Source organism: Populus alba, chromosome 1 (genome assembly GCF_005239225.2).
Source record: "Populus alba chromosome 1, ASM523922v2, whole genome shotgun sequence".
Classification (NCBI taxonomy): Eukaryota; Viridiplantae; Streptophyta; class Magnoliopsida; order Malpighiales; family Salicaceae; genus Populus; species Populus alba.
In genome coordinates this window covers 10178031-10193247 of record NC_133284.1, presented here as the reverse complement: position 1 = coordinate 10193247, position 15217 = coordinate 10178031, and the positions used below count along the sequence as shown (strand labels likewise).

Below are 15217 nucleotides of genomic sequence, written 5' to 3'. Positions count from 1 at the left end.
TGATCATCAACAATGGTAAAAAAATATTTTGTACCAGAAGAAGATGGAACATGATAACCACCCCAAATGTCAATGTGAATTAAATCAAAATAGGATGCACTACGTGTAGTGCTTAATGGAAAAGGTTGTCTAGTGAGTTTGGCTAAAGGGCATATATAGCAATTGCTGGAAATACATGCTTTATTGGCAAGAAACGGAAATAATGAAGATATTTTAGTTGAGGGGTGACCAAGTCTTTGTTGCCACAAGTTGTCTGTGTTGATGTATACTGCATTGCATGTTGTTGTTGGTGACAAATTGAGGCAGTAAAGACCTTTCTTCTTAGTGCTCGTCCCAATCATCTTCCCTAATCGTAGGTCCTGTATAAAGCAAACTTGTCTGAGAAAAATGGTAATATAGAATGAATCAAATGCCAGTTTGCTCACAAAAATTAAATTGAGGTAGAAAAGTGGGACGCAAAGCACATTATGAAGAACAAAGTGTTGAGAGAAGGCTATTGTGCCAATATGGGTGACCAGTGTGGAACTGCCATTGGGAAGTTTGACCCAACGATTGTGGACTGGTTTAAGTGAGGTAAGAAAAGTTGGGCTACAAACAATGTGATCACTGACACTGTTATCTAGTATCCATGTAATTTCTGTAGCACTTTGGGAAAATTGGTGTGATTTACCTGACAGTTCCTCATAATTTGGAATGTTATCGACTTGGTTGGCTGATGCAGACTTTGTGTTTGCTAAAATTTGGCTGAGAAGTTGATGACATTCTTCTCGTGAAAAAGGGAATTATGGCAAATCATCTTGCTATGATTTTGAGGAGCTATATGATTGGCCTTTGATCTTCCTTGTCCACTTGCAATAGCATTCCTTCTCCTTCGGCAATAATCATAGATATGGCCTTTTCCATTGCAATATGTGCATTTGAGGTGAGCTCTGCAATTATTAGTGTTGTGATTGTTCATGTTGCATTTCTCACAAAATTTGATTTCTCCATTTGTTGACGCAAAATCACGGGTCACTTTCTTTATTGTGAATGCAAATGCTTCTGGTGGTGTATTCAATTTGCCAGTGAAGGTTTCTGCCTGCTTCTCATGGAGTAAAACCATGGCATAAGCTTTGTTTAGATTTGGAAAGGGATCCAGACTTATGATATTGCTTCGGGTCTGTGCATAGCTTTCGTTGAGCCCCATTAGAAATTTCATGGTCTTCTGTGTCTCCAGGAAGGTTTTGACTGTGGTGGTTGCCTCACAATTGCAAAGAGGAAAGGAATTAAGTGCATCCTTCTCATCCCATAAGCATTTGAGCTTTGTGAAAAATGTTGTGACTGAGTTTGTGCCTTGTTCACAATCATGAATGACATTTTTTATATGAAACAAGGAAACTGTGTTAGTCCGAGAAAATCTTTCTTTCAATTCCAACCATATACCTCTTGCATCCTTGCAATGGATGACACTGTCTGAGATATATTTCGACATGGATCCAAGCAACCATGTTCTTACAAGGATATCACATCTTTCTCATTGTTGTTGCTCATTAGAGTTGTGGACCGGTCTCCTGAGGGTTCCATCTACAAACCCCTTTTTGTTTTTGATAGTAAGTGTCATGCTCATTGACTGCACCCATGTTGTGTAATTATCTTCCATCAGCATTTGTGAGACAAGGACGGCCCCTGGTTGGTCTGCGTGATGGAGGAAGAGTGGATGGTTGGAATTCTCCCATGCTTCTGAGGTCCTGAAAGACATTGAGCTCCTGTTTTGTTCAAGGAACCTTTGATCTTCGTCACCTGACATGAGGTATTTTTTGGTTCTTAGAACCACTGCTCTGATACCATAAAGAGAGAATGAAAATATAATTGATTCTTTGTATATTTCGTAATGTTGAAGAACAACATATGTACAACATATATATACAATTAGATCCACTATACTAGGAGATATTCTAGGAGCTATTATAGGAGATAAACATTCAATCCCATGATTACAGCATATCATCTAATCATTCGGGATTCTTTCCCTTAATAGAAAGAACAACTGATGATTTTTTTATTAGTTTCCCACAAACAACATTAATAATAAAGCTAGAAAATCCTTAGTAAAAATAATAAAGATGTTCTTTGTGGGCTGATAAAATTAAACTCGGAGAACTTTATAGGCATAACAATTCTTGCAAGAAAAACACTTTAAAGGTTAAATCAGTATAGTATTTATATAGATGAGGAGGAAAATGAATATTCTCATGGCTTACATATTCTTTAACTAGTATGTTTAACTATTGTTTACATAAAGGTGAATATTTTGAAAATGTTTTTTTGTTTTTTCCAGTTTTTTAGAAAGAACTTGAGACAAGATCTTGGGAAAATGAACTTGATACAAGACCGGAAGGGGCATGAATTCGTGGTTTCATATTAACTTCCCAACTGTTTTTTCGTACATTTTTAGTTATTGGTTAGTCCACTTTACGTTTCTAGAGTTTTTTCTTGGATGTCATATGAATTTGCTCTTATGGTTTATATCAACTTTGGTTCAATTTTGAAGGAGAAGACCAGAAGTAATTCTAGGAAGGGATGAATCTTAAATTAGAAAATTGACCTCATGATATTTTAAGCGTTTCATGAAATCCATCTTGTTTTTTTCCTTTTTTTTTTTTTTATCCTTCTCTCCTGTTATGTAAGGATTAATTTTGATTCGTGTTTAGAATTTCCTTAAACAAAATATAAAAAAGCCATTAAAGAAACACAAAATTAAAAAAGAAAATGATGAATCACGTGTGAGCTTTACTACGGGCTTGATGTTTAGGATTGGTTACGAGCTTGATCATTTAAAAAAGTTCACTGTAGAACAAAAAATTCTTTAATATTTAAGTTAATGGGTGAATGAAAAAATAATGTACAAGAGAATTGAAAAAAATATATATAATAAATTACTATGAAAAATATTAAATCTAGAATCTTTATATATTTTTTTTTATTATTCAAGATATTTTTAGATGTTAATCACGTCAAGTAACATCGTGACGTGGAGATTTAAATAACAATTGATTTGTGTGAATATTGGCATCTCCCATCAGTTGTAATGCCTACCTTTCAATTGGTGAAGAAATGGATGATTATTGACTAAAAACAATTGTTGGTCAGGAAAAAATGTGCGTGCTTGCATAGAATATAATGCATATTTACACAGCAACCATAAGTTAAAAATATGATGTCAGCTCTACATGAAAAAAAAAAAAAAAAATTCGAGTACGTGGACAATGCACAACGCCTCGCGTGTCAGCTGTCAATAGTAAAAAGATTTCATGGTAATAAGTCAGGCCAAATAATTTTTCGAGGTTAAAACAAGGGGAAAAAAAAGAAGGTGCACCATCAGAAAACTAGTCCATGTAATTTTATTTTTTTTAATTCTACCAGATTTTGCAGTTTAAATTTTGAAAAGAAAACGGAAAATACTCGAAACAAGAAAAATAGAACTAACGTCAGCTCTCTGTTACTTTGAGAATTTGTTATCTTCAGGGGAAGTTTGAAATTCCTACAAACTGCACACGTTCTCTACTTAGGCTCAGAGAACGGGTAAAACACGGTTAAAAACAGGAAAATAAAATAAAATAAAATAAAAGAACGATAACAAGAATTTCTGTAGAAATAATTATATGAAATAGCAATTTAAAGCCTGTATAGCAGATGCATAAAACTTTTATTAAAATGGAAATAAAAATGTGAATCAATGAGCTACTTTCTTACAATTTATAGAACTGACATAAAATACAAATATTAACAAAAAGAAGGGAAAAAAAATTGAGATTGAAGGACCAAGGTTCTGAACAGAGCAGTGATTTACTCGAAAATATGGATCAATAGAGAGAGTTGTAAGTAAAGCAGGTGGCCACAATGGAGGCTATGCAAATCACCAGTGAAGGAAGAAGCGTGACATTTAAGAGCCTACTCTCACCCAAGTACCCAGCCAGCGTAATTGTGCCGTCTGCAACTACACGGGCTAATGTCCCAGCTTCTGTTGAGAGGAGTCCACCGTTATAGGTTCCGCGGGAAAGCCTGGATGACATGACTCGAGACAGCAGTGACAAGTTGACGCCTGGATGAAAAGAAAAATCCACAAAACTCAGTTATATTTAACCTGCAGACCTTAAGTGCTTTTTGTCTGCAACAATGCAATTCAATCCTAGGTATTCTTCAAAGCCAATCTCGTCTCTTTTTGCATACCATTTATGCGTTAGCCTTCACGTCTCGTCATATTTTACTGTCATTCACAGTGGTTAATGGCTAGACTGTAATGTCTTGAACAAAAGGGTACCCCACTGTGATGCATTAACCACTTCGGTGAGGGGAATAGTTCATGTCACTCACTGTTCATTGCAATTTCACATGTTATTTTTTAACTCCTTTTCTTCTGATTTTTTTTTAACGATTTCTTCTGATTAGAGACCTTAATTATCTGATTGCAGCGAGGAGGGGGGGGGGGGGAGCGAGGTAAATCTTTTTAAAATGCGAGGAATGCCCAGGATGAGCTTATTTAGAGCTACAACCCGACCCCATCTTTTATGTAATTATATTTTCCACTTCTGGAGGAGACCACTGCTCCCTTCCAAATCCCTCCCTTCTTTACGTTCATTATTACGAGTAGAACATTAGAATTGAATAGTTCCTCACCTTCAAGCACTTCTGCAGAAACAAACAAGATGAGTCCAGAACAGACATACTGTGGCACAGTGTATGGGCTTATTATATGGAAGCTCAGCAGTATTCCCACGCAAACCATAATTTCTGATGCTAATAAAATTTGCCTGCAATCGGATCAACAATGAAGGACTGCATCAGTAGGATATGACAAGCAATTCCAGAGCTTTAGACAAGCAAAGATATAAAACAACAGAATTCTATTTGATTCAAAAGCATGCTTCCTGTATGAAGACTTACCTATCTTCAAACATGTTACTAATGTAGCTTCCAACAACTATGTTCACTGGAAGGACTGTTAGCCCTAGGCACGCAAGAAAAATGGCCACCGAGCTTGTTGACCAACTGAAGTAGTATGTGGTAACGACACTAGATTCTGAGAGTAAAACCTCCATTGCATATTTGAGCATGAAATATATTAACAGCTGAACCTGATGACATTAAAGAACTTAAGTGGACAGTAGCAGATATGTTATGCTGCGAAGCAGGAATAAATCCCAATCAGGTAAGTGATGCGGCACAACAATGAATTGAAGAGGATAAAGAGAATAGAAGGAGAATAAGAGAAGATGAAGCCAAAGAAGAGAAATGTATGTCTGCAATTTCTATAATCAATCATCAAAAAGTATCAATCTTGTAGAAAAATATACTTACATGGTCTAATGCAAACTCTAATCAAAATATTACCAACAATCGAATTAACAAATAAGATGAAGTCTAAAATAGGATAAATCAAGTTCAATAATGATACTAAATTAAAGTCCACTAAAATAGACGCAGACATGCTCAATCTCCTAGCTAAAGAGTGATGGGTTGGGCTATCATTTGTTGTCTTCGACGATATATATTTGTGATATGTTACCCGAGGCTGGTGCCCTCACCACCTCTCCTATTATTAGAGAAACTCAACCTCTTCAAATGTGGCTCTTAGTGGCTTTGATAGAACTCTCACAAACCAGGATCAATTTGCTAAAATATATTTTTAGTGATCCAAGTACAATTAGAATCATGTCACCCGGCCCAACGAACAAAGAATTGTTGAAAGTCACTATCCATGATAAAAATAGATTGTTCATAAAAACCAGCATTAAGTAGTTCCCTTTACGGCAATGAAAAGGGTAATGAAATAGGGGTCTCAAGAGGGATATTAGAAATGAATTGGGTGAAGGGGTCTGAAGAGAGTAATTTGGGATAAATTGTTGTCTCTTAAATGTAACTATCCTTAATATTAAATTAAAAATGAAGCTAATATCAAATTTTGTGGATAGATCAATGACATACCATTAGGAGACATCGCTGGTGACAGAGATGAAATTTTGGCACACCATCACTTCCAGCATAGTTCTAACAAATTATAATTTGTTCCCCTGCCATATAGTTTCACAAACTAACATCCACACCCACATCTATTGCAATCACTCATGAACTGTCAAAGAACCATCTCAACCTAATAGCATAAACTGTTAGGTAAAGTTCCATGATATGATTTATATTATTCTCTAACACACCCCCTCAAGTGAAAACCTTTTGGGCTTAAAACTTGCACAGGTTCATTTTATCTTGTGCTTAATTTTTATCAAATAAATAGGGATGATGAGATTTGAACTCGTAACCACTTGATCATCAAGGCTCTGATACCATGTCAAAGAACCATCTCAACCCAATAGCTTAAGCTGTTAGGTGAGATTCCAAGATATGATTTATATTATTCTCTAACAATAAACTAGATTCCTTCAAAGAACCTGATGAAACTATTGAAAGTTTAGAAGTTCATATGATATTGCCATACCTTTACAGAGGGTGTAAGTAGCCTATATGCTGATCCAATTGATGTAGCTGGTCCCCGAGCCTCCTCTGAAGCTTCATCACTACCATCAAATTCTCCATCACCATCTTCAATCACTCGCTTATCTTCTGAACTCAATAGCAATGGTTGTTTAAGACCTTTCTCAAGAACATCATTTTCTACTGGTTCTGTCATTCACAAGAATCAAAATTTGGATTATACATTTTTACACTTTGGTGGATATGTTCAGATAATATTCGAAGTAAATAATGAATGCAGGGGAATGCAGCATTGGCAAGGTTCAACTGGAAAATTCCAGTCATGCCTCCTAAATCTCACTAACCTCAACTCATGCATTAAGTACAAGCAGTTCTCTCCTAGCTACAGCTCTACAAGTCTAGCTTTAGCCCAAAACTTAGCAAGTTTTGCGACCCAGCATTTCAATTGTTGGGTGACAAATCAAGCGTGTGGTAATAGTCATGCAGCCTTATATAACATGTCGATGCATGACCCCATTAGGCTTTACTTAGTGGATAGAAAGTGCAGTAAGTATTGACCAGCAGTGTGAGAGAAGTTAATATACCAGCAGTGGATTCCTGCGCTGCACTGCTCTCTTCAGTCACATGAGAAGGTTCTTTAAATGAGATCCACAGCCATACTAGATATATAAGCCAGGCCAGAGACATAACCCAGCCTGGCAAAGTGTCTTGATTGAATGTCAGCTTGTAAAGTTTAAAGTTAGTTTGTAGTAAGCCAGCAAGAGCAGGACCACAAGCCATTCCAAGAGCACTGGCACTAACAAAACCTGCTGATGCCTGCATCCGTATTTTAAGCGGTACACAATCACTGATGTAGCGCCGGTTAACAGCTCTGGCAGAACCCAATCTACAACAAAAAGAGTATGGTTAGGTCAACCTGAATAATTAATACTTCAAATTTAATGAAATTTTCACCATGTAGCTAAGAATCTATGAAGGAGCTCTAATCATATGGTTATTCTCTTACACTGAACTTTAGGAAGTTCCTATGCATGAATGTGTGTGTGCGTGCGTGCGTGTGTGAGTGTGTAAAGAGCGCTTCATGTCATACAACAAAGATTTGGTTACTTGAGTCTATCATAATCCAGAACTCAACACTATGCTTTGTGATGATCATTCAGGTCAGTATGAAATTCATGATGATGCCAAATTACTCAAAATGTATCTTATTGTCTCTGCAGCAGATGACTACTCTGCAAACCACCTAGTGAAATTATTCTCATCATGTAATCAGACATTAAAAGACAAGGAAAAGGATGAAGATTACTTACCCACAGAAAACACGGCCAAGCAAGAGAACAGCTATTGAATTAAAGTCATATGCCAATGCATACATGGCATTTCCAATGAAAAGAACAATGCTGCTGAATACAAGAGGTCTGAAGTATGACTTATTTGACCAAGCACTAAAATATACTGAAGAAAACACCTGCGCAACAGCCATTGATCCAATCACAATACCACAAACTGTTGCTGCGGCTCCAAGGCTCATAGAGTAGTCATCTGCTGTAGGTACAATAATATATGTATTGACCATATAAAGAAATGTGTTGACTAAGTTTAAGAGAAGTGATATAAAATGGTATTTTTGATCATCAACAGGTTCCTCAAAAGTTGGTAGCTCTTCTTGCATAATGAGTGCATGTTGTGCCAGGAAGTTGAGGAAGTTTGTTGAGTGGGTTAGCCTGTCAACTGCTGCTTTCATTGAATCAACAACAGGATCCTGCATATTAACAATAGCAAACATCATGGTGACTTGGTCAGTACAAACCTTATGGCCGCTGCAACACCAAAATATAAAGCTTCAACATGATTTGATGGAACTTTCAAAAAGGAAATGGATTGTGGAAACCAAAGGAAACCTGGAAGGGAAGAGCAGGCTGATCATAAATCGATAAGTAGCTTCCCTGATGTTCCTGAAGTTCATGCAGATTGCGTGATATGGCTCCAACAACAGCTCCTAGACCCTGCAATTTTATTGATATTCAGTAGAAACTCATTAACTCAAAATCTATGGTTCTATTTCTGGAAATGAAAGAATATTAACGGAAAAGGTCCCACTAGAAAGTTTTTCAAGCATCAGAATAAGAAGAAAATAGTGAATGCCACTGACTTAGGCATATTACCACGTGCTTGAACACTTGCTGCAGCTGAGAGTAGGGATGATTGGCTCGGGTTTTGACATAGTAATCAGTGAATCTATATCCAAACCGTTTATCAACCTTCTTCAGTATCTTACGCAGACCAATGGCATTTATCTCAATAAAAAAGAGAAGCTTTAAGAGATCTCGTCCCACTTCTCTATAAGCTTCTCGTAACTGGGATATTTCAAATATATCTGGCTGCTGCTGAAGAGCCTCCTGCTGCTCATTAAGCTCGGCTATCCTGCTTGCAAGCAGCCCTTGTTGTTCCAAGAGAAAAAGAACAATCTTCTCTATCTGAAATTGGTATTGCAAAAACATGTTACAAAACATTTTGTTTTGGCCTTGAGTGAGGGACTGAATTTGGAATTGTCAAGAAGACAGCAGAAAGCATCATATTGACAAGAGGCTTATGAATTCTGATGTAACATACAGTTGCAACACACTTCGCACAAAACAAAACACACACATTATACATTAATATGTACATTATAGTACCAAATTATTTCTCCATACCTGATTGTCCAACATTCTTGAGAAATCCTTGAGTACATGCCGGCGATCCTGTGTTCCAACTTCAATTTGTTGAGCATGCTGTCTAACTTTCTTCTTCATTAATTTGTAGTTGATATAGTATCTACAAGAAAGCAGATCCATGAACAAATTAAAACACAAACCTTGAGGGAGCATAAAGAGAATGCTTCACAATTATACACTATGGTGCACAAGAACACTGGACTTCATACTTTCACCACCAGGATGCCGCAACAACATAGTGGTGACATGCCTGATCAAATGAAACAATTTCCACACCAACTGTACCACCCTCTAAATTTCTCTTTTGCTATCAATCTAATGACCTGCATGTAAATGTGTGATTTTAATTTGAAAAATACTGGGAAGAAAGCCCAAAATTTGTTTTGGTTTCCTGATTTTATTTAAAAATATAATTATAAATCTTACCAAAGTCGCACTAAAGTAGTAAATTTTACATCCTCGCAGAAGATGGATTAATGACTCCAAATCAAATACATGAAACTTAAGTATCGTTTGCCATCTCCGCGTAGAATCAACCCAGAAGGGACAAAAAAAAGCAATTAAACCCAACATCATTAAACATCATTAAAACTAAAAGATGATGCTTATCAAAGAGGAGGAGGGGTGTTCTTTGCCAATAAAATGAACTGACAGTAGACAATGCTTATCAGAAAGTTCTGATATGTCAAACATACCCTTGCCATTCTTGAATTTGTCTTTCCTTCAGCTTTTTCCCAAAGGCAACCATTTCTTACTGCCAAAAAAGAAAAGGTACACAACTTGAGTGAGAGAAAGGAAAGGCACAAGAATAGTGTTGCAAGAACTTGTATTCAAATAAACCAATGACAATTCTAGTTTTGATCTGGAAGAATAAAAAGGAAAGAAAATGGAAATTAATCAAGCATCGCACTCCACGTTATTTTCACAAAGAATATAGCTCTCTACAAACCTTAAGATGCAGTTTTACAAGGATAGTATTAGACATTTCGAACTGTTGCCAATTTCTTACCATGTCAAAGCATATAGACGAGTAAACTTGTCAAGCATAAAAGAGAACAACACAAGTCAGTCCTAAATGCTATTTGAAGCATAGCTGACAATCCTTATTGCATAGCCAAATATCGAGGAAAATGCAGACAATTGAAAATGATCAGACCAGCTTAGTGAGACACGGATGACGTGGGAAATGCAATGTGGATTCGTATCACACGAAAGCAACTTGACATGCAATCTTAAAAGGCACGTATGAAAAATGCAGAAACGAACGCCTACTTGGATTGTCAAAATCTCCAAGTTAAACTTAGTATCTGCCATTTCAGGTATTTCAAAGCAAACAAGTGCACGATACACCTCAGAACAGTTAATCCATCATTAAAAAAAAAAAAAAAAAACTACCTTTTTTTAAGAGAAAAAAATAGAAGGAGAAGGAAATCAAATCTCTCCAGTTGCAAATATTCAGCTTAAAGAACAAAAGGGAATCGGTTCTGTACAAATAATTACTTTTACCAAACATTTGACACTAATTATTGACTTACAAGGACGGAAAAATCAGACTGAACAAGTCATCAATCATCTTTGACTTGCAAATCGCTGTCTGCTTATCAGTTTCGTATTATCATAAGCCACTTAAGTTGAACCATTCCACACAACTAATCAAAGCAACAATCAGTTTCCAGCATGACAAAATCAATCACATTACCTCTTCTTCTATTGTTTTATTTTGTTTTTGAAACGTGCTGACATATATAAATTATAATACAGGAGACATTAATTAACTTCAAATAATAATTTTTATTTATTTAAACATCAAATAAACTTAATCATTATCAACAAGTAAATTTTATTTCCTGGCAATAAACTTGACAGCAAGGAGCGAGCTGTCCGACGCTGTTTGGTTACCGAGAAAACGCAAGAACAAAAAAATAAAATAAAACTGAGCTTACTTACGCACTTTTGAACAACGGTGAGCAAACACAGAAAACAGGCATCGCTTAACAAGAATTCCATTTCATTTCTTCTTCTTTTTTTCTTTTCAATCGGTTTTTATTCTCTTAGTTACCAAACAGAGCTTGTAGAATTGAAAATATATATGTATATATTACCGGATTGAATTTCGAAAGAAATGATCAGGTGTTGTATAAAGGGAGATTAGATGACCATCAACGAACGAACGAACACCTAAAACGACAAAGAAACAATCACAAACTCAAATAGAATGTGAATTTTTATAAATAAGCGGTGAATTCGGTTTGAGCCGTAATATTTATTTACCTGAAAAATGGATCCAGAAAGAGAGAGGAGGAAATGAATTCTCTGAGAAAACGGATCTTTATTTTTATTTTATAAATGACTCAGCTCAGCATACTACGGTAGAAAGAACAGGAATTCAATTCCGTTTTACGATTCCAATGAGATTAGCCGAAATGAAATCGAAGACGAAGAGAAGAGAAGCTGCTAGTCTGTTTGGGAGTTTTTGGAGGGTGGAATTCTATTTTATTTCTCTACTCAGAGAGGCGGCTTTTTATCGAGATTTGTTTGCTGTCTCTCAGTGTCCTTTTCAGCTTCTCTTTTTACGAATATTATAATCTTTTGGGGAGTTCTCTATAAATGTAGAAACGTTCGTGGCTCTTTTTGCAATTTTAAAAACACATGAAGGGCGGCACGCCAATGTTTCCCCTTCAATCATTGACGACTTCGATTTTTATTTTTTTTTTCATCAACACGAAATTGGCCCTTGATTATGGCCATATACATAGAATTAATTATGTTTTAGTACGGAAAAAAGGAATTAATTATTTTTATTATGCAAGCCTCGTAAAAATGAAAAAAAAAAATTTTACTTGAAGGGTTTGATTTATTTCAATCATGGCACCTTCTTTGTATTCCATGTTGTGAGGTAATGGTTAAATACATGAAGCATAAAATAAAAAGTCAAACATAAATACCATGCATGTGAATAAAAAAGCAGTAAAATAACTATGATAACCACTGGTGCGTATATTGATAAATAAAAAAAGGGACGCATCTATCTAGATTAGTTCCATTAAAATAGGTTTTTTTAAGTAAGAGCATGTTTGTTTTTCTATGTAGAAAAATGTTTTAAAAGAAATTTAATTTTTTTGTTTTAATTTTTTTTTATTTTTAAATTGTGTTGATGTTATGATGTAAAAAATAAATTTAAAAAGTAAATAAATAAATATTATTTTAATATATTTTCAAATAAAAAACAACCGTAATTACAATATTAAATTTTTAATACTAGCATAAAAAGAATAATTTTAAATTTTATTTAAAAAAAAATTCTAGTCTTGATCACCTAACAAAAAATTGATATGAAAAACACAATATTATGTAATAAATACATTGTTTATTTTGTTTACAAAATAAAAATAATAATAAACATACATTCACATTCTAGATTCTGGATTAAAGAAAGAGAAAGATATAGATAAAGCTAGCATATTATAGATAAATAATTTATATTACTTATAAAAAATTGTTATAAGGTTGTTCTCTTAAAAAAATATCATCTCATCTTTTAACCTTATGGTCATGGTAGGTCTACAATTATAGACTCTTATAATTCAGAATACGCTTAAAAATGTAATATAATGATATCATAATTCAAATTAAAACTTGGAATGCAATAGTATAAAAGAGGAGTACTTTACTAATTTTGATCTCGGTGAACATGTTTAACATTAAATTCATGTAAATATTTATGTCACTGTGCTTCTCTTATGGGATTCAGCTTGATGATTTGATGTCACGAAGACCTAGTCAACGTTTATGTTTTGAAAGTTTGCAAGTTCTTAAGAGAAAAAAAAACTGTAGGTAGTACAGCTATTTATTAAATTAATGCCCATATCTTGTTTATTAAATTCGTCATCCTTCACTCTCTGCAAAGGAACAGTACCTCTAATGTCCACACTATGATGTCGGATTTTGACATTGATTGCACATACTGTCGTTGCTATTTCTGTTGAAGATTATATAATATAACAGCAGCAACCCTCAAATCTCTGTAAAACAACACTAAAAATCCTAAGGTTTCAACAAGTTGCAATTTTATATATATATATATATATATATATATATATATATATATAAAAAATATTGAAAAAGGCCAATAGTTAAAGAAAAATACATAGACGTGACACAAAAAAATGATCTGCTACAGTTGCAGCTTTTGCTTTTAGAAAATGATGAAACATGTTTTTATTTAAGCTTTACAACCGTATAAAATATAAATTTGATTATATTTGCTGCCAAATTTGGATAAAGATGAAAACAAGATATATATATATATAACTCATTTAATTCTTTGTGAAAAAAAAAAGAAGAAGAAAAAAAAACTAGCATTGTGAATATGAAGTTGCGTGTTGGACATGTATAATGATTTAATAAATGAAATGGTTATGCAGATAAATTGTGACATAATACTTTTTAAGAGATCTATACATGTGATGGTGCACATAACCCACACTTAGTCATCCACGTTACATGTTGTTCAATACTTCTATTTGAGTATATATCTTAATGTTTTTTTTTTTTTAGTTTCTAAAATTTAAGTGGACATCCACCACTACTCATTAGAATACACTTCAATACTTTCATATCGTTCTTTAATGTTTGTGACGCGTATAAATTTTCAATGCAGAACAAAAATACTCATCTCTTTACTAATGAGACAACAAAACATTACAGTTAATGTCAAGTACCAACCTCTTTATTAATAGTACTCATTTCTCTCCCCTCATAACGAGTTCCCTCGTTGTCAATGCTTTACTCTCCACGAGATAAACTAACATAATCGAGATTTATAAATATCTCGACTTACCAAGTAAGTTAATATGAGCAACAACACAAAAATAAATCCTCACAACAAGTCTCTTGATACAAAACAAGACATACCACACAAGGCCATAAAGCATAGGGCTACTCCTACGCTCTTACTACACTGCTTATCGTCTTCACTACTTACTTTCATGTACAACATACTCCTCTCCTCTTACATTCATTGACTTAAATATTAGAATGTTTCATGTTTTTATAGGGGATTTGTTTTGTTAAAAAAACTCATGAAAGTCACCCATCAATTAACGAGACCAGTGGTCAAGCTTAGTCATTTCATCAGTTTAAGATTACAGTTGTGGAAAGCCTAGTCCAATTCTAAAGTTTTTACGACTTCATCAGCATACTAATAGGCTGGGTTTAAAGAAAGAAATTAATATGAGTTTAATGCATGTTAAAGAAAACTTCAATAAGATTTTATAAAAGATGAACAAAGAATGGACAATCTAGATGATGAAATGGACATAGAAAGTTAATAGTAACGATATATTATTATATGTATAACTTCTAGACTTGCAAATCTAACTATGATGCACCTCTTCTAAAATTGACCTTTAACAAAACCTAAAAGGTGTGACTAAGTCACTACAGTCACACTCACAAAGCACTATTCATAAAAGATTAAAAGATTAATCTTTAGGTAATACCATTAATAATTTATGAAGAAGTAAATGTAACCTAAAGAAGTAAGGGAAAATCCTTATTATGCACTACTTAAGGTCATATAATTTTCAAAAATTATATCTCTAATATCGTTTAAACTTTTGAATACAAGCAATAATATTTTTTTCATGTCTTCACCAGAAACTATCCATGATAAGGTCTTCATATCTCCAATAAAATCTTTATATAAAGATCTCCATGTCTTCATTAAATTCTCCAAATCTTTGTGACAACTTATCTATGAAAGGAACATAGATCCTTCTCCATGTCTTTGTGACCACTTATCTCTAAGTCTTAGTGATTACTTCTCTCAAAGCCTCCATAACCATTTATCTTTAAAAAGATCATTGATCCTTCTCTAGGTCTTTATGATGGTTCATATGATACTTTTTATTTAAATACATTTCTAAATGCATATAGAAGCCATATTATTTGACTTTTATATTCATCTTTTTATATTAGACTACCTCTTATAACAATTCTTATATTTATGATATTTTTCCTGACAAACTATA

General features: G+C 34.1%; 2 protein-coding genes across 6 annotated transcripts; both read right to left on the bottom strand.

Annotated features, from left to right (window-relative positions):
- Positions 1 to 733: 733 nt before the first annotated feature.
- On the bottom strand, positions 734 to 1471 carry LOC140955947 (uncharacterized). The gene has a single exon (XM_073411337.1). The coding sequence runs from the start codon at positions 1469 to 1471 to the stop codon at positions 734 to 736; it is 738 nt and encodes a 245-aa protein (XP_073267438.1).
- Positions 1472 to 3664: 2193 nt separating this feature from the next.
- Positions 3665 to 11709, bottom strand: LOC118033804 (SPX domain-containing membrane protein At4g22990). Of its 5 annotated transcripts, none has more exons than XM_035038913.2 (12): positions 11455 to 11709; positions 11288 to 11357; positions 9881 to 9939; positions 9165 to 9285; positions 8634 to 8945; positions 8370 to 8474; positions 7779 to 8230; positions 7053 to 7354; positions 6473 to 6657; positions 4924 to 5114; positions 4657 to 4790; positions 3665 to 4081 (listed from the first exon to the last, which is right to left on the bottom strand). In XM_035038913.2, the coding sequence occupies exons 3-12, from the start codon at positions 9931 to 9933 to the stop codon at positions 3843 to 3845; spliced, it is 2094 nt and encodes a 697-aa protein (XP_034894804.1). In that variant the 5' UTR covers positions 9934 to 9939; positions 11288 to 11357; positions 11455 to 11709; the 3' UTR covers positions 3665 to 3842. The 5 variants fall into 5 exon arrangements, with proteins under 5 accessions (XP_034894804.1, XP_034894803.1, XP_034894805.1 ...); XM_035038912.2 differs by having other exon boundaries at positions 11288 to 11363; positions 11457 to 11709; XM_035038914.2 differs by lacking the exon at positions 11288 to 11357 and having other exon boundaries at positions 11457 to 11709.
- Between the last annotated feature and the right edge of the window lie 3508 nt (positions 11710 to 15217).